Source organism: Spinacia oleracea, chromosome 1, assembly GCF_020520425.1.
Source record: "Spinacia oleracea cultivar Varoflay chromosome 1, BTI_SOV_V1, whole genome shotgun sequence".
NCBI lineage: Eukaryota > Viridiplantae > Streptophyta > Magnoliopsida > Caryophyllales > Amaranthaceae > Spinacia > Spinacia oleracea.
This window is the reverse complement of record NC_079487.1, coordinates 114,676,820-114,699,168: the sequence shown is the minus strand read 5'-3', so window position 1 is coordinate 114,699,168 and position 22,349 is coordinate 114,676,820. Positions and strand designations below refer to the sequence as shown.

General features: G+C 42.0%; 4 protein-coding genes across 4 annotated transcripts; 2 read left to right on the top strand and 2 right to left on the bottom strand.

The window, feature by feature from the left end:
- Positions 1 to 358: 358 nt before the first annotated feature.
- LOC130465623 (uncharacterized) lies at positions 359 to 3,264 on the top strand. Its single transcript, XM_056834458.1, has 3 exons — positions 359 to 466; positions 1,174 to 1,910; positions 1,998 to 3,264. Exons 1-3 carry the CDS (start codon positions 359 to 361, stop codon positions 3,262 to 3,264), a joined length of 2,112 nt encoding a protein of 703 aa, XP_056690436.1.
- A 3,972-nt stretch (positions 3,265 to 7,236) lies between these two features.
- LOC130465622 (uncharacterized) lies at positions 7,237 to 10,795 on the bottom strand. Its single transcript, XM_056834457.1, has 4 exons — positions 10,234 to 10,795; positions 9,889 to 10,161; positions 9,406 to 9,808; positions 7,237 to 7,858 (listed from the first exon to the last, which is right to left on the bottom strand). Exons 1-4 carry the CDS (start codon positions 10,793 to 10,795, stop codon positions 7,237 to 7,239), a joined length of 1,860 nt encoding a protein of 619 aa, XP_056690435.1.
- An 843-nt stretch (positions 10,796 to 11,638) lies between these two features.
- On the top strand, positions 11,639 to 14,558 carry LOC110786871 (uncharacterized; the record flags this gene model as incomplete). The annotated part of the gene is made up of 4 exons (XM_021991450.2): positions 11,639 to 11,773; positions 11,873 to 12,022; positions 13,474 to 13,641; positions 14,124 to 14,558. Coding segments are annotated over 4 exons (609 nt in total), but the record flags the coding sequence as incomplete, so codon positions are not given.
- Positions 14,559 to 14,929: 371 nt separating this feature from the next.
- On the bottom strand, positions 14,930 to 19,804 carry LOC110786870 (uncharacterized). The gene is made up of 9 exons (XM_021991449.2): positions 19,369 to 19,804; positions 18,698 to 18,744; positions 18,509 to 18,611; positions 18,161 to 18,247; positions 17,902 to 17,985; positions 16,566 to 16,619; positions 15,984 to 16,064; positions 15,668 to 15,713; positions 14,930 to 15,200 (listed from the first exon to the last, which is right to left on the bottom strand). The coding sequence occupies exons 1-9, from the start codon at positions 19,657 to 19,659 to the stop codon at positions 15,145 to 15,147; spliced, it is 849 nt and encodes a 282-aa protein (XP_021847141.1). The 5' UTR covers positions 19,660 to 19,804; the 3' UTR covers positions 14,930 to 15,144.
- Between the last annotated feature and the right edge of the window lie 2,545 nt (positions 19,805 to 22,349).

Genomic DNA, 22,349 nt, shown 5'->3' with positions numbered 1-22,349 from the left:
TACTTTTTATATAAAATGACAACTGTCTCTCATACATTGCCCCTACACTCCTACAGTCGTGAATTCAGGAATTAGTTAGCCAGCTCCAGCATTATGTTTTTTTTCATGCATCCTTCTATTTGTTCTCCTCATTCAGCCATTCAATGGAACAGTGTACGTACACTTTTTTTTACCACCTTCTAGGATTGTAGTTTGATGCTTTCATCAGAAACTAGCTAGGGCCTAGGGGCGATGCTTTATAACCTGAGTCCTCCATAATTGTCTTCATTTCCGGAAGAGGAGAGAGAGTGAGTGCTTAAGTTCTGGTGAGAGAGAGAAATCGGTAGTTGTAGTGAGAGAAAGCTTAAGGCAGGCGACTATGGTGGCGTATTACAGACTGATGATAGGTGCTGAATACAGCGAGAATGTATCCACCATTCAGCCTATGGGTGGTTGCAATGCTCGTAACTTCACTTTCTTCTTCAAGGTTTTGTTATCCCACTTTATTGGACTAACGACATAACTGCTTTGACGTCTGATATTGTCGTGCCATCCAGGTATCATCGTGTCGCAGGTGGCGTCGTGTCAAGTGAGCCTGTCGAGTGAAGCGACAGGCGACAAAGCCTGGGCGACGTAAGACCAGCGACAAGGCTCTGGCGACAAGAGGAGATAGGTCAAGTTCCAAGCCCAGAAGCCCAACATGGGCCACACCGTCATAAGATGGGAAGAGGTCCAAGCTTTGACCGAAGATTAGGGAGTTTGTTGAAGACGTGAGCAACGGCCAAGGAGGAATCCCTATCTTCCAGGGATCTTCCCATCCAATAGAACCGTTAGCGTTTGGCATATAAAAGCATAAAGAACGGCGTGATGAAGACACATTCACTCAAGCACTTAAACTCTTAAGCTATCAACTGTCTTTAGCGTTCATCATTGTACTTTAGATTTTCAATATCAATTCTCAGAAAAGAAGAGCATAAACAATCATATAGAATACTTAGTGGATTGATAGCCTCATAGCTATCCGCGGTTTTTTACCTTATTTCTGGGTTTTCCGCGTCAACACTTCTCGGTGTCGTGTCTCCTTTATTTGTGTTATTAATTCTTTGCTTAGTTAGTGTCGATCCTAGCCGAAAGTCGTCTCTATACGAATTTTGGCATAAACAGTTTGGCACCGTCTGTGGGGACATTAACTAGGTTTTACACAAAAGCACCCCTTTCACCATGGCTACTGGAGAGATGACGATCGCAGAGATGAAAGCGGCTTACGAGAAAGCCCAAGCCGAGCTAGCCCAAGAGAGGGCATCCAATGAAACCCTCCAGAAAGAGCTCGAATCTGTGAAGAGCAACAAGCACCAGTCCCGCTACAAAGGTGGGAAGCCGAAAAAGCTAACGTTCGAGATGCCCGATGACTTTGAAGATGTGACCGACGATGAGGAGGAGACCCGTGAGGAAGAAGACAAAGAAGCTCCCGATCCGGTGACCCAACGCCTGAACAAGATGGATGTACGCATGACGAAACACTATTCCCGCCTGATGAAGTTAATGACCAGGTTCCCCGGGGCACCTACACCGGTGGAGACCGAGCCGACCGACGGGTATGCAGCGTCGCCGTTCTGCGAAGCGATCGCTAGAGTGACAGTTCCGCATACACTCCGGCTCCCAATCTGGACCACCCTGTACGACGGGACGTCCGACCCCTATAGGCACGTCAACTTCTACAAGCAGCGCATGTGGCAGATCGGGATTCCGCACGACCTAGTGGAACCTGTTATGTGCAAATCTTTCGGCGGCACCCTTGATGGAGCAGCTTTGGAATGGCTCACGAACGTCCCCCCCAGATCCATCTCCTGTTTGTCCGATCTCATCAACGCCTTCTACCAACAATTTGCCAGCAGTCGCCAGTTAGAAAAGCAAACCAGTGATCTCTATCGGTTGGTTCAAGGGCCAACCGAGTCGGTACGCGATTATTTTAACCGTTTTAATTGTGAAAAAATTGGTATAAAAAATTGTGATGTCAGGACCGCTATTGAGGCATTCAAGAGAGGCCTCATCCCCAATTCGGAGCTATACCGGGAAATAACCAAATACCCCTGTGCAACTTTCGAAGAGGTGCGATCAAGGGCCACCGCCCAGATGCGAATCGAAGACGACGAGGTTATCCGAACAGCATCTCAACGATCGATAGGGGGCAGCAGCGACAGAAGATCGTACACCCCGAGGAACAACAATTGGCGACACCAACCATATGTTCGGCAAAACCAGGTACACAATGTCAATCAGTATTATGATACTAACAATGTTTACAGGAACGAGCGGGTCGAACACCCTAACATCTCCGACTACGGCTTCAACGTCGACATTGGAGGTGTGGTGAACGCCCTTCAAAATGTAGGTGGAACAGTCAGATGGCCCCGGAAGAACGACAGACCGGACTCCATGAAGGACATGAGCAAATGGTGCGACTTCCACCGCGACAACGGACACACAACCGAGGAGTGCATATCCCTCAAAAAGGAAGTCGCGTACCTCCTGAAACGGGGGCATCTAAAAGAACTGTTGAGAGACAAGGGAAAAGAAACATTTTCCAAAGAGCAAACCACCCTGCCCGGCCCAACGACAAGCAGCGAGCGACCAGACCCACCACCGTTCAATAAAGTGGTAAATGTTATTTCCGGTGGTTCAGATATTTGTGGACTAACCTCTTCTGCAGCTAAAAAAATTAACAGGGGAGAATCTGAGACCGTAGAAGAGGGACAAACCGAAGACGAGGTCGCACTACACAGGTCCCTAACCGCAATGGCTATCACTTTCGACGACTCAGATTCTGTAGATACACAGCGGGAGCACCACGACGGGTTGGTAATATCGCTCCCAATAGGGAACGCATTGATCAAAAGGATACTGGTCGACAACGGAAGCTCAGCCAACGTACTGTTCTTGGAAGCACTACAAGAAATGGGATTAGAAGAGAAAAACATTGTAAGGAGATCAACAGTTCTGGTAGGGTTCAGTGGAGAAGCACTACGGACGGTAGGAGAGATATCGCTGCCTACATACGCAGAAGGCGTCAACATGATGACCAAGTTCAACGTCGTCGATTGTCCATCAGCATACAACGTCATCCTAGGACGACCATGGATCCACAAAATGAAGGCAGTGCCCTCAACATATCACCAATCAATCAAGTTCCCAACCAAGTGGGGGGTCATGGAAATCAAAGGGCAGCAAAGAGATGCGAAGAAATGTTATGAGACAGCACTGAAGCCATCCAAGTCACCCATCTAGCAATTACAGCCAGGGTCGACATCGGACGACCCCGACGACCAACAAATCGACGAGATAGTACTAGACCAGACAAAGCCAGACCAAGTAGTAAGGATCGGAGCCTCACTGCCTGACAACATCAAAAGTCAGATAGTGTCGTTCCTAAGAGAAAACTCAGACTGTTTCGCTTGGTCACACGAGGACATGACGGGAATCAGCCCAGACGTGATCACCCACAAGCTCAACGTCGACCCCAGCTTCAGACCGGTAAAACAGAAACGACGTAAGTTCGCTCCCGAAAGGAATAAAATCATAGACGAAGAAGTACAAAACTTGATAGATTCAGGGAATATCAGAGAGGTCAAATATCCAGACTGGTTAGCAAACGTCGTCGTCGTCAGTAAAAAAAACGGAAAATGGAGAGTCTGCATCGACTTCACAGATATCAACAAAGCTTGCCCCAAGGACCCATTCCCTCTGCCGCACATCGACGCCCTGGTCGACGCCACAGCCGGACACGAGCTACTCACATTCATGGACGCCTACTCAGGATACAACCAAATCCTTATGCACCCAGACGACCAGGAAAAAACATCTTTTGTAACAGATAGAGGAATTTATTGTTATAAAGTCATGCCTTTTGGTCTTAAAAATGCAGGTGCGACATACCAAAGATTAGTCAACAAGATGTTTAAAGACCAACTCGGAGACACAATGGAAGTATACATTGACGACATGCTGGTGAAATCGAGGAAGGCTGACGATCACGTGGAACACTTACGACAATCCTTCGACATACTAAAAAAGTACGGTATGAAACTTAACCCGACTAAATGTTCTTTCGGAGTGTCCGCAGGAAAATTCTTAGGTTACATCGTCACCCAACGAGGAATCGAGGCCAGCCCCGACCAAGTACGAGCGATCATCAACATTCAATCCCCCAGGAACATAAAAGAGGTACAGCGCTTGACAGGAAGAGTGGCGGCACTAAACCGTTTTATATCACGGTCGTCGGACAAGTGTCGATTATTTTACGACGTCTTGCGCAAAAACAAGGGGTTTAACTGGTCCGACGACCACGAAGCAGCCTTGCAAAACCTCAAAAAATACATGATGTCGCCACCCCTCCTATCCAAGCCAAAAGAAGGAGAAGTCTTACAACTCTATTTAGCCGTTAGCTCGACGGCCGTCAGCGCGGTCCTAGCTCGAGAAGACGAAGCACAACAACTACCCATCTATTACATCAGTAAGTCACTACTGGAAGCAGAGACCAGGTATTCCTCCCTCGAAAAACTCGTTTTAGCACTCGTTACCACAGCCAAAAAACTAAGGCATTATTTTGAAACTCACCAAATAGTGGTGATGACTAACTATCCAATCAAGTCTGTGATGCGTAGGCCAGAACTGATAGGTCGAATGGAGAAGTGGACAATGGCACTAGGAAGGTTCGACATCAAGTATCAACCAAGGACGGCTGTAAAGTCGCAGGCTCTAGCAGATTTTGTGGCAGACTTCAGCCCCGACTTAGAGAGAATAGCAGACGACGAAGTCAAACTCATCAACAACATAGAAGAAATATGGACACTCTTCGTCGACGGCTCATCTAACTTTCGTGGTGCAGGTTTAGGCGTCATACTGAAGTCACCACAAGGGGACATGATAGCACAGGCAATCTGCTGCGACTTCAAGGCAACTAACAACGAAGCAGAATACGAGGCACTAATCGCCGGAATGACATTAGCTATGGAATTAGGGGCAAGCGGACTCAACATCTTCAGCGACTCACAACTAATCGTCAACCAGATTAACGGCGACTACGAAGCTAAAGACTTAAAAATGACCTTGTACCTCGAGAAAGCAAAAGAGTTAACTTCCAAATTCAAACCCTTTTCCATCAAACAAGTCCCAAGAGACCTAAACACGCAAGCCGACGCCCTTGCCAACCTAGGATCCGCACTCAGAAAATCACCATTCTCGACCATACCTCTAGTACACCTACTGTCGCCCGCCGTCGAAAAAGACATACCACAAGACGCCAGCCTCGTCCTATCAACCTCAAACACAGACAGCTGGACCAAACCCATCTTCGACTACCTAAAGCACGAAACTCTACCCGACGACAAACTAGACGCCAGAAAGATACTTTTCAAAGCTTCACGATATGTTATTTTGCAGGACGTACTATTTAAGCGATCAGCGAACGGAATGTTGATGCGATGTGCCGAAGAAATCGAATGGGAAATACTATTGAAACAATACCACGAAGGAGAATGCGGAGGACACGAAGGAGGACGAAGCTTATCAACCAGAATCAAAAGAAATGGATACTATTGGCCAGCAATGCTTAAGGACGCCATGAGGTACGTATCCAAGTGCGACAAGTGCCAACGACACGCAGGTATGACACATAAACCATCCGAATTTTTGCACCCAACCCTAACTCCGTGGCCTTTCATGAAATGGGGGATGGACATCGTCGGCAAATTGCCCGTCGCCCCAGGACAAAAGGTCTTCATGTTAGCCCTAACAGATTATTTTTCCAAGTGGATAGAAGCAGGTGCATTCCAACAAGTAAGGGACAAAGAGGTATGCTCGTTCATATGGACTAACATAATATGCAGGTTCGGAATACCGTCAGAAATCATTTGCGACAACGGATCACAATTCATCAGCGACAAAACAAGAGCTTTCTGCAAAACATGGAACATCGAGCTAAAAACATCGACGCCCAGATACCCCCAAGCAAACGGACAGGCGGAATCCAGCAACAAAACGATCATCGCGTCGCTGAAGAAGCGGTTGGACGACAAGAAGGGGCGATGTGCAGAAGAACTACCATCCATCCTATGGGCCAACAGGACGACGCCTAGGACGGCAACAGGACAGACTCCCTTCTCACTCGTTTACGGGTGCGAAGCAGTACTTCCCCCTGAAGTGACGTTGCCCAGTGCACGATATGGACTCATGACGCCGGAGCAAAACGACGTAGAACTCAGCGAAAACCTCGACAACACAGAAGATCTCAGGGAAGCAGCGTTGATAAGAATGGCGTCACAACAACAGATCGTGGCAAAATGCTTCAACAAAAATGTCAAAGTGAAGATGTTTAAAGAAGGAGATTGGGTACTGCGCAAAGTATTCCAAAACACGAAAGAATTAAACGCAGGTAAATTGGCACCAGCTTGAGAGGGACCGTACTTGATCGACAAAATCGCCGGAAAGGGGGCATATAGACTCATTACCAAAGATGGCAAATCGGTCCCCCGAAGCTGGAACGCAACACATCTTAAACTTTACCATTTTTGAAATCTCGTCGTAACCAATTCTATCAGACATCGTATCGTCGTCTTTATTTTTCTTTATCGTTTTATTTCCGTTTAAAAACCATTACTGACTTAAGCATCGGAGGGCCGTTGGCATCCCCAACGGCCAATCCTCCTAGCGACCCATGTTTTCTTTTGCAGAGTACAAGACACACGACGAATGATAGCCAGAAACAACGACGTACGACGCAGGACGAGAGCGCGAGAAACAACGAAAAAACAGCGCAGGTATGATTTTACACATCAGTCGATCCGATACTTATTACTTGACAGTTCCACTTGGTTGCAAAGCATCTACTGCACGACGGGGTAACCATAAGAAACAAACGACTAAGGAAAAGAAAAACAAATTTATCACAAACACCACACAACGCGCGACCCCAAAGGCCACGACTTTCACATCATCAAGCGAAAACACAAACACACAAAATATCCAAACACCTCGCCGCCGCCATCGACGACGAGTAAAAACATCCAAAATGCAACAACGAAAAATAAAATATCCATACCACTAACTATTACATAAAACATCAACTAGCCATTACATATGTTCGTCTGGAAGAGGGGTCGAGACAACTTGATCCGATATCGGGGGCATGTCAACATTGACCGTCGCGTCTGCCAAATCCACCTCGGGAGGGGCGACGACGGGAACATCTCCCTCGCCTTGCTACATGGACGCTTCACCCTCTCGATCAACGGAAGAAACGTCTTCGACCAGAGGGGCGACATCGGCATCAGCTCCGTTAGTACCAGCAGTGTCGGCTTCCATCGCCAACTCATCCGCGTCCACCACCGGCACCGACAACTCTTCAAGGGTGCCACCATTAGCAAGGTAGTCATCCACCTCTTTTTGGCATGGCCAGAGGCTAACCTCCCCCTTCAAACACGAGAACATCATCTGCGCCCTCGTCCTCCACACAGCCAAAGCCTCGCAATCCTTAAACTCCTCCTGCAAAGCGTCGTATAAAATCCTTAACCCTTGCATTTCTTCCACGGTCGACGCCAACTCCCCCTTTACCCTTTCCAACTCCTTCGACGCGTCAGCAATCTGGTCGTCCTTGCCCTTTAATTGTTCGTCTTTCGACTTAACCGCCGCAGCAAGATCGACCAACTTCTTCTCAGAAGCCATCCACTTACCTTCCCAAGAAGTCGCCGCCTTCTTCGCCATAGCCACTTGGTTCTTCGAGGAGATAAGCTCGTCGCACAACAAGGAGCACTGCCTACGCACGGCCAAAGCAGCCTGTGACGCCTGTAAAGAAAAACATGTCACGAAAGCGACACACGACGCGCTTACAAATACTATGAACTGAATAAAATAACATAAATACACTTACCCGCAGGCTTAGTTCAGCAGCGTCCGACGCGACAGAAAGAGGTACGACCTCATGATAACGCTGATACGTCGAGGGCAATATCTGTTAGGTTATGATACATATGATATTACATAAATCATGCGGAAACAACCATTAACCCAGGATTACATATTATTTACACATAATCATATAGCATAATTTAGATGCAAACTCTTTGTTGCGTGCCTTCCCTAGCTGCGCCCGAACCGAACAAGAACAAGTCTTTAGGACTCCAAGTGTCGTCCCTCCGTAGATAGTCCACAGCACGTCCGGATCCGCCTTAAGATTGACCAACTAGAATCGCCCTTAAGGTACTATTATTTTCGGCACTTTATAGGCAAATGTGTAACTGAATTTTTCTCTCAAAAACTCACTTTGAATACTTTGAAACTTGTGTTATAAATTGTGAGCCCTAGCCTCATATTTATAGCGGTATGGAAAGGGAATCGAAATCCTATTCAGATACAAATTAATCAAACCTAGAATCCTACAAGAACTCTAATTTAATTAATTTATCAAATAGAATTAGGAATTTAATCATTAACCGAACTCTGCATGTTTTAGGAAACGTGCACGAACACAAACACTTGCACACACACGCACGGCAGCCACGATGGGCCCCATGCGTGCGCGCGAGCAGCAGCCCACTCAGCGCCCGCGCGCGCTGCGCGCTGCGCGTGCTGCGCGCTGTGCGTGCTGCGCGCTGTGCGCGCTGCGCGCTGCGCGCAGCCTGCTGGGCCTGGCCTTGCGCTGGGCCTGGCGTGGCTGTTTGTGCGGCGCGCTTGGCTTGCTGGGCGATGGCCTGGCTTCGTGCTGGGCCTCGTCCGGCAGGCCTCGTCCGATGCTTATTCGTACGACGCGCTTCCGATTAAATTTTCCGATTCCGGAATTCATTTCCGATACGAACAATATTTAATATTTCCGATTCCGGAATTAATTTCCGTTTCGAACAAATATTTAATATTTCCGTTTCCGGAATTATTTTCCGATTCCGGTAATATTTCCGATTCTGACAATATTTCCGTTTCCGGCAATATTTCCGATTCTGGCAATATTTCCATTTCCGATAATATTTTCCGATACGTACCATGTTTCCGTTTCCGGCAACATCTACGACTTGGATAATATTTATATTTCCGATACGATCCATATTTCCGTTTCCGGAAATATCATCGTTTCCGGAGTATTCATTTCTTGCCTGTGACGATCTTAGCTCCCACTGAAACCAAGATCCGTCGGTTCCGAATATTCATAGATGGAGTATTTAATGCTATTAAATACTTGATCCGTTTACGTACTATTTGTGTGACCCTACGGGTTCAGTCAAGAGTAAGCTGTGGATTAATATCATTAATTCCACTTGAACTGAAGCGGCCTCTAGCTAGGCATTCAGCTCACTTGATCTCACTGAATTATTAACTTGTTAATTAATACTGAACCGCATTTATTAGACTTAACATAGAATGCATACTTGGACCAAGGGCATTATTTCCTTCAATATCAATCGGTCTGCATGCGGCCAAACAACGGCATCTTCACCGTCGCCCAAGAAGTTCGGGGGCAGAGTGACAACAGTATCCTCGACGGAGCTTTTGTCAGCAGGACGCTTCTTGGCCGACGCAGCAGGGGGCCTAGTCGCAGCAACAGCAGTCGACGACACCTGAAACGGCCTCGGCGGCGACGACGACGATAGAGGATGAAAACCTTCACCCCCTATAACAACGGGCGTCTCAGGCGACGCACCTATCTTAGAATAACGAGGCACGAGAGGCATCGCCTGACCACCCTGCCCACCAGCGTTACTGTTCGACCTCAACCGCTTCCTAGCTCGTTCCATCATCTCGCTCTGTGACATCCTCGACACTGGCTTAGACGACAGCGTATTCTCTTCAACAAACAAAGCGAGAAACCATCAAAAACACACCCCGCAGATAAACCAAGCATATAAGAAACCAAACCAAAAATACCTGATGTGTTAGCCATCTCAAACTCTTCCTCTGATGCAGACGACGAATTCGCAACGACTTCCTCGAGTAAGTCCAACCTCCGTCGACGACGAACTAAGCAAATCGTCTCGTCTTCAGCCTCCTCCTCGTCAACGTCACCAACTTGACTCCCCTCTTGACTTCCCAAACGACCTCCGTCACGGCTGAACGATCTCTCCACGACAGAACAACCCAGAAACCTCAAACACTTATCGTGAGAGTCAGAGTTCAAACCAGCTAACGACGTATCAACAACTGCAAGACAAAGCCAAGTAAGACAACGTTCAGTAAAACATCATAAATCAAAAGTACAGAAACATAAAGTACCTTCCGTCGTCCACCCTTCCACTAAGAAGTTTCCTACTTCTCCCAGAGACGCCTTATTCACATAAACAAAACGACTTTGCCAACCCCTATCATTTACAGCTAACCCGACACACAAATTCTTCTTCTTTTTCTTCGTCACCAAAGTATACCGACAACACTCCTTCAAGGATAAATCATAAACATGCATCAGATCAGCCAAGTCAAACGGTGTTCGCCAACCCGAAGTAACCCTATGCACTACAGTAAAAATACGCCAGATCTGGGGCATCAATTGGCCAGGGCTTAAATTGAACACCTCAACAAAAGATCTAGCCAAGGGTGTAAAAGGAAACAAAAACCCCAGAATAAAAGGGTACTCATACATGACCACATAACCCTCCGGGCAATCCTTGGCCTCATCCTCTTGACCAGGAATCCTCACTTCAGCCGACGGCGGAAGACCGGCGAGAGTTATAAAAGCCGCTGGATCCTCAACAGTAGAGTAGATCGGGTTGAGTGACTTGGCCCGACTAACCCCAACATCTTCCCTATCCTTAACCACGGTCGGCCTAGTTTTTGCCATCGCTCTACTAAAATCTACAAGAAAATCGAAGGAAATGATCGAAATTTTACCTGGGTATGGCTAAATCGAAGCAACGAAAGCAATTCCTCCCTTCCTTTTCTCTCTCTTGTTTTCAGATCTGGAAACTTCCTTCGAAAAATTCTAAGACACTTTATTTCATGTCGCGAAAAATTGGCATTTATTACTTCGAGAATCGGAACGGTTCCGTCCCACGAACTGGACGGTTGTAGACGGTTTACTTTTTGAATTTTGAATTGTTTCTTTTGCTTTGTATGCACTCCGCAAACTCACAATTGGGGGCAAACTGTTATCCCACTTTATTGGACTAACGACATAACTGCTTTGACGTCTGATATTGTCGTGCCATCCAGGTATCATCGTGTCGCAGGTGGCGTCGTGTCAAGTGAGCTTGTCGAGTGAAGCGACAGGCGACAAAGCCTGGGCGACGTAAGACCAGCGACAAGGCTCTGGCGACAAGAGGAGATAGGTCAAGTTCCAAGCCCAGAAGCCCAACATGGGCCACGCCGTCATAAGATGGGAAGAGGTCCAAGCTTTGACCGAAGATTAGGGAGTTTGTTGAAGACGTGAGCAACGGCCAAGGAGGAATCCCTATCTTCCAGGGATCTTCCCAACCAATAGAACCGTTAGCGTTTGGCATATAAAAGCATAAAGAACGGCGTGATGAAGACACATTCACTCAAGCACTTAAACTCTTAAGCTATCAACTGTCTTTAGCGTTCATCATTGTACTTTAGATTTTCAATATCAATTCTCAGAAAAGAAGAGCATAAACAATCATATAGAATACTTAGTGGATTGATAGCCTCATAGCTATCCGCGGTTTTTTACCTTATTCCTGGGTTTTCCGCGTCAACACTTCTCGGTGTCGTGTCTCCTTTATTTGTGTTATTAATTCTTTGCTTAGTTAGTGTCGATCCTAGCCGAAAGTCGTCTCTATACGAATTTTGGCATAAACAGGTTTCTCTCTCCTCTTCTCTCTCTCGATCGATTTAGGATTTAGGTGTTGTGTTTGAATGTCGTTTTGATTTGTGCTATGATTTTTCTGTGGTTTTGTAGCTGAAATGCGGGGGATGTGGAGAGGTGACGAAGAAGGAGACCTGTGCGGCCCGGCGACTTGTTTCTCCTATTTTCAAGGAATTTTCTTATCTCTTTAAGAAGGTTTCTCCTATTCCGATTCCTAAGGGTTTCGCTAATCTCGTCCAGAAGGTTACTCTCTCTCCTCTCTCTCCTCCTCCTATTTTGATTTGTGTTTTGCTTCGGAAATCATCGCGATTATCGATTGCACGCGTATGTTCCTATTCAATCGATACTGGAATAATGATCGCAAACTGGAATCGATTTGATTAATCAATATTAAGATTCTAGTAGAGTACTTCGATCATTTAATTCGTGTTTGATTACTGTAGACCTGTAGTCATATGATTTGCTGTAGAGTTTGCTTCGAAAATTATCGCTATTAACGATCGTTGATTATGTTTTCTGAAGATTCTAGTACGAGTACTACTACTTCAATTGTGTTTGATTATTGTAGTGATTTGAGGCATATGAATGAATTATTCGTCGTTCAACATGTTTGATTGCTCTCCAGCAAAGTTGTTAAACTTGTGCTTCCTGTGTATTCATCTATATCTATCTATCATTTTGAATTTTTGATTGTTGAGCTTATCATAACTACCTATATTTAATGCTTGTAAATGCATTTCAATGTGAAGAATAGCTTAACAATGCCGTCTTAAAACTTACGAGTACTTTGTAAATTGTAATGATGGCCCTGGCCGGGCCGGGCCAGGCCTCGTGTCTAGGGTCTGGATTGTACCGGCTCACACACAACTCACTAGCTACGTGCAAGACCAAACATTTTATTAGGGTGGCCCAAGCTCGGTCCACGGATTTGTGCCCTTGCCGTACTTTTTTGTGCTGGGTCGTGTGGTCGAGCTAGTCCCATCTTTAAGTACTTGTATCAAATATTATATGAACTGTTAACATTTCATTCTCGCCGTAAAATTATCTGGGCACCGAGCATTGTACAGCTTTAAACATTTATGATCACTGCAAATAGCTAGTTGAACGTTATTCGCCTTGTTTACAGTACCTATTTTTGCTTGGTTTACTGAATATGATCAATATGGTATGGGAAAATAATTATCTCAGTTTCACAGATATGTGTGACCTGAACACACTATCAAGAATGGTGTATTATGGAGTAGTTGTAAGACTGTAACAGTTGGCCAACATAATTCCTATGATATACATTCAGCATCATTTGCCCTTAGATCCGCTGTACTGTTTTGGTCTTTCTCTTTAATTATGTTTTAATCAGAGTAGCATTTTGTCATTCCTGTGTTTAGTTGGAATATTTGAACCAGTGTATCAGTTGAACCTCATATAATGCCCTGCTTCCCTTGTATGAGTGTAGACTGGCATGAACTGTGCTCTTGCGGCCTTGCCCTTCTTGAATATATGGCTCTATATTAAGCGCGACTTATTGATGCATGTCTCTCCTGGGAAAATCTTCTGCGAGTTGTTCCCTTTCTGCATTCTGTGCATTCCACTACTTATTTTGTAATGCTACTTAGCCTACTTGTATGACTTGCTTTGTAAAAAAACACACTGGTAAATTTTGTAATGGTGCTAATCGATTTCCCTCACTATTTCAGTGTAAGGGCTGTGGTAGAGTGGGTTCTGTTCAATTGATTCCTGGGGCTGGCCGCCCTCTGAAAAGGGAAGATTTTGATTCAGGGAGGTATGCTGTTTTGATGTCCTTCAGATGCCAGGGTTTTGAGCCAGATGAGTACTCCTTTGGTGGTCACTGGAGAGTTGAATCTGTAAGTCTTTTTATGTTGGAAACTTGCTAGATTATTATTTAATGTTATTCTAGGTAGCATGTGAGGCTCTTGTAACCTATGGTTTCTCTGTGCAAATACCCATATTGTTTGTTGTTGCATGTGATGGTAGTGTATGTAGGCTTAACATTCCAGCCGTTCTGTTTCCCTTGTGCAACCACCACCAGTCCACCAGTACATCGCCATAGATAATTGTTCCTTCATCTATCTCATTGCCTCATGCCCATAAGCTTGATAGTTGTATAAGTTTGATTTTCATTATGTGGGGGTTCAGTTATTTGCCTAAAGTGTGCATATACTTCATTATCTCTGCTCAAGTTTCACTGGCTATGATTGGAAATTTGGGGATGACGCTTCTGAAAAGCGACTTTGTTAGATTTGTGTTCCCTTTGAGTTCTTTTGCTTCTTACACTAGAGTTATGTTGTGTTGTCTGATGCACCCTCTGTTAATCTTGTTTGGACAGACTAAAGGGAGTGTGTATGAGGATGTGGACCTATCGGAAGGGGACTGGGCTGAATATGATGAAGATGAGGCCATGCCAGTTTCAGTATGCAACCTGAAAGCACGTTTCGTAAGGATTAATCATAAGCTGAGAGTGTTTCCTGCACTGTTCCTGTGAACCAAACTCTGATGGATGAGAAGTGTGACTACAACTCAACTATTAGATAAAAAATGAAGTAAATAATCCGTACAGAAAAACAAGTATAGATAGGACAACTTACTCGCCTGCTCGGATAAGTGAATGTCATTGCTAATGTAGTGCTTGCAACTTCATTAATCTGTTTTCTGTAATCAAACTTTTAGCTTTCCCAGTGCCTTGAAGGCTATTAGCCTGTGGCTATTCTGATGTTTTATGAAATTGTTGGTGACACTATTAATTGTGGTGTTTCTTCGTCTATTTCCTGTTTGTTTTGGATTGTGGTGAGCTTACCTGCATATACTCTTTAATGGGCGTGAATGCAGGACTGGGGTCTGGTCAGAAAGTAGAAATAGTCCATAATTAAATTGCACTACTTTGTATATCATATGAGAAGCGTAAATTGGTCATAAACATAAGTGCAATTTACAGCTCTAGGCATAAAACCAATAGGCCGATATGGCATTTGCGGAGTACAGATTAACATGTACTCCGAATTAGATATACCGACCCCTGACTTTTGGGTTATGTAGATAGGATGGTTATAACCTCATATGTAAAAGAGAAATGGTTACATACCGAAATTGCAGAGAAGCTAACATTTGAATTTGATTGCAGACAATCACATAATATGAGGGAACTGAACGACCATATATATATATATGATAATACAATAGTAGAATGTGATTGTTCCTTGAATTAAAGGCTACGTATTTGCGCGAGGCTTACCAAAATGCTAGTAAAATATTTATCTGTATACAAACTATACAAAATCTGATAAGTCCAATAATCAGGGCTATCAGGCTGCTAGAACTTAGAAGTAGTTGCCTTACAATTGGTTGCTCCTTTATGCTTGTGTATTAGATATGAGACGAACTTCGAAGAGATCATTTTCTCCTTTACCTGTAAGTGAAAAGAAATTATCACATCATCTAGGGATTCTACAAAAAAAAAACATCATTTGGTCCTTTACCTGTCTATTACGAAGTAGTACTTAGAGAAGAATTATGTTACAAAAAATCCAATCGTACTGATACAGAGCACATCATACTCCGTTACGACCTAGTTCTATACCAAACAGTATTTCCCAGCTTCTGTTCAAGTATTTGGTTGATTAGGATGTTCACTAAGAAGCAGTTTGACTCTACTATAGTCAGAAATAAGGTGTATTCGGCTAATTTATGGCCAGGTAAGCATTAAGCATTTATCACACACCTATGATTTTTGTGACATAATTGGCATTTCTATAACTACAACATCTAGTGAATCTAGCGAGTGATTTGTGTTTTTTTAGTAAGCAAGAATCATGTTTACAGTTAAACATGTGTTCATAATTGGATAACAGAGGGTACAGGATTCGTATTACTTACCAACTTCAGCAGAAATTCCTGGTCCGAAAAATGAAGCAAATTTTGCCTAAGAAAATAAAAGCAAAGAATTAGATTGATTCAACATAGTCTGTATTTATGCATAGTTTTGCATGCCCCTCTTTTTCTCTTACCAATTTTACTTTGCAAATAAGATGTAGGACTTTAGAAATAGAAGTTTGAGGTCAACATTTTTGGAGCAGATACATGAAGTAAGAAACTCATATTCACATAACTTGCCAGTTTCACGGCAAAAACATATGCTACAATTAAAAGAGAGCCAAAGGATCTATGAATTCCAGTTAGTACCCTTATTTACCTGTCTTTTTTCAAAATCTGAAAGCTGCAAAGATTTTGCCTCAAATACAAGAACTAAGCAATACTTGTCATCTTCAGTCACCTGGAAAAATGGGAATAAATCAGCCGAAATTAGTCATGGATGACAACATCCGAAAAATTGGAATAAAGCCAGTTTAATCATTAAGATGTCATGCACATCACTGTATTTGGCTCATTGGCTGCATGGCACGGAAAGAGTTTTCAGAATTTATGGTATTGACAGTATTGTGGCATACGACTTCAGAATTTATTTTTCTGACAGCAGACAAAGGTTCAATAAACGTGACCCAAAGCCCACACAAGATCCAGCCTAAAAAGAGTTGTAAATTGTCCAAAACTAGCCTACACATCAATTAGACAAAATATAGCAGACAAAGTAGTGAAGAAAAATTCAGAGATGGAAAGCACAGACACATTTACAGTTAAAAAAGAACTCCAAATAAACCCTGGAGAACATCCAATTCTAAGAAATTCTCTCGTGGCTAATGTAACAATGTATGAACAGAACCGTATATTGTTCCATCAGAGAGAAAATTTACTAGGATATGAACAGAAAGCATACCTCTTCACGAAGCATTTTAAGGACGGGAGCACTTCTCCTTGGAATACCTCCACCCTATGTTGAAAGAAACAAAAAAGTAAACATCATAAGACAACATATTCGTCCAATTTTTAAGCGCTCTACTAGTTGAATTGCTGACTCGTTTTACTTGTACAGTCAGATCAGTTTATCAATTTGACACATTTTGAGGTCAATAAAACGGATGAACATAATACATTATCATGCTAGCCTTTCATATTGCCTTTACTGCAACAAAATAGAAGATTCAGGTATCTGATAACTGTAGCATACTGTTTACATTGAGCAGAATGGGGAGGAAAAAAACTCCTGACAGGTAAATCTGACTGGAGAGCTCCCTCTTGTAAAGTTAACAAGTGCAGCCAAGTCCAGAACAGAAAATATCACGTACTCAGTAGTACCTCTCCATGAACTCACAGATATTCTACATTGTTGCTTTGAATGCTTCCGTAAAACTAAGATGAGCATAAAAGAGAGGTACTTCATAAGGGTCTGATAATTTACCAGATGCTTTTACGAAAATACTAATCTGATAGAAGCTGGATGCAGCAGGAAAGGCAGGGACAGAGCTAGATAAATATTACTTCACTGGAAATGGATTTCATATGTTTTATTCTATATTTGCCAGTGATTGAATGAAGTATCATACGGCACAAAAGAGTTAGTAGCTAAACCCTCAGGTAAGTCAAAATGAATGGAGAGGAAAGGAAGGATTTCCAATCCAAGGTCAGTTTATTCCAGGTAAATCTCCAGGATAAATTTGATATTTGCTAAATGTTCTATAACCATCTGATCATATCCCCTTAATTTCAAGTCCTCAGTTTCTTCTTAAATGTTTTTCGAGATTCTCTGGTAGCACCTCTTCAATAATATAATAGGTCTGGAAAGCTTCATCCGTAGTATTGAAGTTTCTTGTATTAGGAAAGATGTCAAAATTATGGCATCCTATATCACTTGAAATTTTCTCATATATGGCGCACAACACTTTGAAGATTCCAATTATTCACAGAAAATGGTGACCTGTCGTTGGCTGCACACCTACACCAATTAACTGATTGGAATATAGACTGCTTGAGACAAGTTTAAGATATGAGCCATAGTCTAGATATTTTCCATGCGTACAATGTCGTATATAGTATTTCGTCAACATGATACACACAATAATGACTGGAAAAGAAAGGAAGGAATAGACTGCAGACATAGATAGAAATTTAACAGAAAAAGGGGGAGAGAGCCCCATGCTGCCACATGTTTCTTTTCCCTAATAGCAACTGAAATCCTATCAATTAACAAAGTCATTATAGGGCAGAAAGAAGACCTGATTATATTGGAAAATCCGTGGCAAAGCCTCATCAAGGTGTTGTTCATCTCCATAGCGAAATCTGGTAACATCAGCTTTCACCTAGAAATTTTGGTAATCCAAAATCATTCAGGAAAGAGAAGATAAAAATTACTAGCCATTCAGAGGCAACTGTGTACATCTACAGAAAAAGCTGGTTGTCGCAGCACAAGGTGGATATAAATTGCAAGCAACAGTACACCTATATGGTTTTAGTTTCGGCTTAGCTGAAACAAACCTGCTTAAGAACTGGAGTGGCACACTTTTCCCGCACCATTTCAGCATCAGCATAAGTCAAACATGGCACAGGTTTAAGTTCTGCATACTGCAAGAAGTGAATGCCAACATCATGACAAAAAAAAGAAGCGCATACACATGATTTCCAAGAAATTAAGCTGAAAATAATAATGTGATATAGGCCACTGAAACATTCCAACTTGAAACTCTATTAATGCTAATACACTTCAATACAATGCTTGATTTCAACCACCATTTCTACTCTCTTGGAAAATTATCAATACATGTTGATGCGGAAGTCCAAATTATTGCAATTCTTGTTCAATATGTAAAAGGAATGATATTTCACCTTGAGAGCCATGCCAATAACTGCAACAGGGAAACCGTAAGTCAACATTATCGCTGACCATTCTGAACCAGGTAGTATATTAAAGTAAGCACCAAAACCATACCTGCACAACAGAAACATTGTAAGTAACAACTAAAGATCATAATTCTTGGACGGAAATTAAATAAACACGGCCACCAAGGCGCTCACGCTAGTAGTGTGACTCCACTTCCAAGTCCCACGACACCAAATGAAATCTGAAAAGTGAAAAGTAATCCAGTTTTAGTTATGTAGATATTATCCTGGAACCTCGATAATGGCCTAATGGGTGCATGGTAGACCTTCAGTAATCAACTAATCAATAATTCAACACTTAATTGACAACAGATATTCAATCAAATGTATTGCCCCACCCTATTAATATAACACTTCAGCAAGGATCAATATTGAAATGTGTCTCTAGATCACAATCACAAGGTCTCTCATAACCACATATATTCTTCGTTTCACGAACCCGAATTTTCCTAAGTATACTTCAGTGTTCAATTATCCTTTCAATAAAAACACTTCCATTTATCCCCAATTTTTCCCCAATTTTAAACAACGTTTCATATTTCTCCTTGAACACTCTCAATAACCAAATCAAACGAGCTCTATTAGAAATTCAACTAGATTGAATTAGCATCGCATCAAAAGAGAAAGGTAATTGTTGAAAATTGAAATGATCAATCAAGACATTCAATTAAAATTACTCCTAATTCCAATTTTACCATCCAATACTTCGTATTTACATCATTACAAGTGTATAATACGATTTAATCAACACAACAAAAGTTACAATAATCCAAATTAATTAGGTTAAATGAAATGGAAAATACTACCTTGGAGAGAGAAATTTGGTCATCGGGGACGATTGATTTGTCAGCGGCGGCGGCGGAAGAGATTGAGATTTTGGAAGGAGAGGAAGAATCAACGGCTTCCGCTGCGAAAAAAAAACGCCGCCGTTTGGAGGAGGAATTGAGTCGATCTTTGACTTGGAGAGTAGAAGGAGAAAGACGCGGGAGCTGAGCAACGGTGGAGAAGTTTAACTGCTGATGTTGACTAGGAGAGAGAAAATGGTTCCGGCAAGCACAGAGGGGAGAAGACGCCATTGACGCCGCCTTGAGAGGCATTTTTCAGAGGGAATTCTGGTTGTTAGGGACTACGGGGAGTGGTAGTATATGTGTTGATGGTGGTTGTAAGATGAGGGTGAGAGAAATTAGGAGAGAGAAAAAACTAACGGCTCTTAACCGCCAAAATTATAAAGAGTGATGACTTGGCACTTGCATCTCTACTCATTATTATTTTTTATTTTTGTTTCCTTTTCTAATTATTATTATTGGGCTCTTTTTAGCCCATATGTTATGAGAGTTTTAGCATTTTGGGTAATGTTTATATGGGAATTTGGGACCCCATTCAGCCCAATGTCCGCTCCATGTCTCGAAAGTCGAAAGTGTAGTTTGGGTCATAGAAGGATGAAGGTCAACAATGGTGGATGGATTACTAATGGGCCGTTAAATTGGGTCATCGAATCGGTATCAGATCGGTTATAAACGGCTCGGTGTCACATCAAAGTCGATTAATGTCGGGCCAGTCTTTTTATTCGGGCCAATTCGGATCGGTTCGGATGAATTCATGTCATAAATTGTTTCAGATTGAACTCGGTTTCAGTTCGAATAACTTCAGTCTGAGTCACTCTCGGGATCAGTTAGAACTGGTTGGGGTTTAAAATGGTTTATTATCTGTTTAATTTGGTTCGGCAAATGTCTGCTTCGGGTTTGGGTCATTACCGGATCGGCTAATTAAGTCTCGGATTCGGGCCAAGTATGGATAAGTGAGTATTAAATTTAGGTCATGTTCGGATCAGACGTACATCGAACTTGGGTCAATTGCATATTGGATTTGTGGTTCAAAGTTGGATTGAGATAAGTGTGTATTCTCGTGTTCTATAAATTGAGTGACTATCGAGTTCGTGATAAAATTAAAATCACTTTATTATTCTAAAACTTCATGCCAAATAAATATTTTTTTGACTTATATTACTTTGTCTCAAAATTATTTACGATAATATTTATTCTAATTAATAATCCCTTTGGCCAGTTTTCTTTTATTAATCTCACTTTTTTTTTTTAATAATCAAATCTTTTGGACCTATTCTTTTTTAATGGTCCTAACAGGTAACCATGCATCCGATATAGCAGATTACCTAGACACGTGTCACTCTGTTATTCATCTAATTTTTTTAATAGTTTTTTCCTTCCTTCATCCTTTTCTTTTTCCTTCAAGCTGACGGACCCTCTCCTTTAATGGCCCAATGACTAATCGAGGCGTAATTGTTGGTCGGTGAGCTTGTGGAGTGATGGAGTAATTAATATATATATATATATATATATATATATATATATATATATATATATATATATATATATAAGAGAATAGGTCCAAAAGGAAGGACTATTAAAAGAGAATAGGTCCGAATGGTTGGAATATTTTTAAAAATATTATCATATATGGGATTAACATATAAAAGAGAAATGCCCAAAGATTGGATTATTATAATCAATTATTCCAATTATTTTATATAAAAAGAACATAGAATAAATTTTCATATATCGAGTTGGATTTACGTAATTACTACAAAGTAGTTCAATTCGGTTAACTTGAGTCTATTAATAACGAGAAAATTGAAATGAATTCGAGTTAAATCAGGTATGTGTTATCTTGGGTGGCTTTTGTGTATTGGGTAAACTCGTGTCGGGTTGTATAATATTTTGACTTTTATCTAAGGAATATACTAACACTATTAAACAATGGTATTTATCATATAAACGTATAAATCCTTGATTTAATAATTTCACAACCGCTCCCTATTTATATATCACTATTTACATTATATAGATACAAAACTGATTTTCGTAAAATATAGATTAAGATTTAAGACAAATATAATCTAACAAGATCCCACATAAATATTTTTTTCCTAAAGTATAGATCATCAAAATAAACAAAATAGATTATGTAAATAGTGCAAAAACAAAGTGTTGCAACTATTTTGAAGTAGAGAAAGTATTATTTATTAGATTTCTAATTTATAGAAATCCCGTGAATTAGCATGGCACGAATTAGTTAACATTAATGCATAAGAATATAAACTTTAAGTGATCTTCAAATGATTTTAAAGAGGGAAGGGAGTCTCGACTCGACTTAACTTGGAAGTACCTGCTCGTGTTCGTTAAATTAGATCTCCTTTGGACTGAGAGACAAAGTGTAAATACAGAGAAGAATCTATAGTAATTTATTAAAGGCTGAGCCTTGAAGTACTGTAGGTTTATTCAGAGAAGCGACTCTTCTTTCATTTTTTTCAAATAATAATTGAGCTTTGAAAATTTAGGCCCTCGTGTTTTCAGGGGCCTCTATTTAAGACCAAGATGCACAAGGCTTTAACACGGAAACCTCTAAATGAGCAAGGGTTAGAATCTAGTTAACTTGAATCATAAGGGTCTCAAGTCGAATAAGAGTTGAATCAAATCGAGTAGTATTTTGACCCGAGTTGCCCAAGTCGATAAGCACCCTGTTTTGATCGGGTGAATGCAACTATACAACTATACAAGTACTCCGTACGTACTTCGTATAACTCTCGACTACTCCGTAAAACAAGTCGAAAAACATGGTCCCAACTCAGCTCATTATATTACAATTCCTACATGACAAATTGGCAACACTATAAATGGTAAATTATTGTTCCTCCTTTAGTTGATATAAAAAGTAGCAACATCAACTTAGGAAAAAAAAGGAACCCTAAAAGCTGTTAAAGGGTATACCT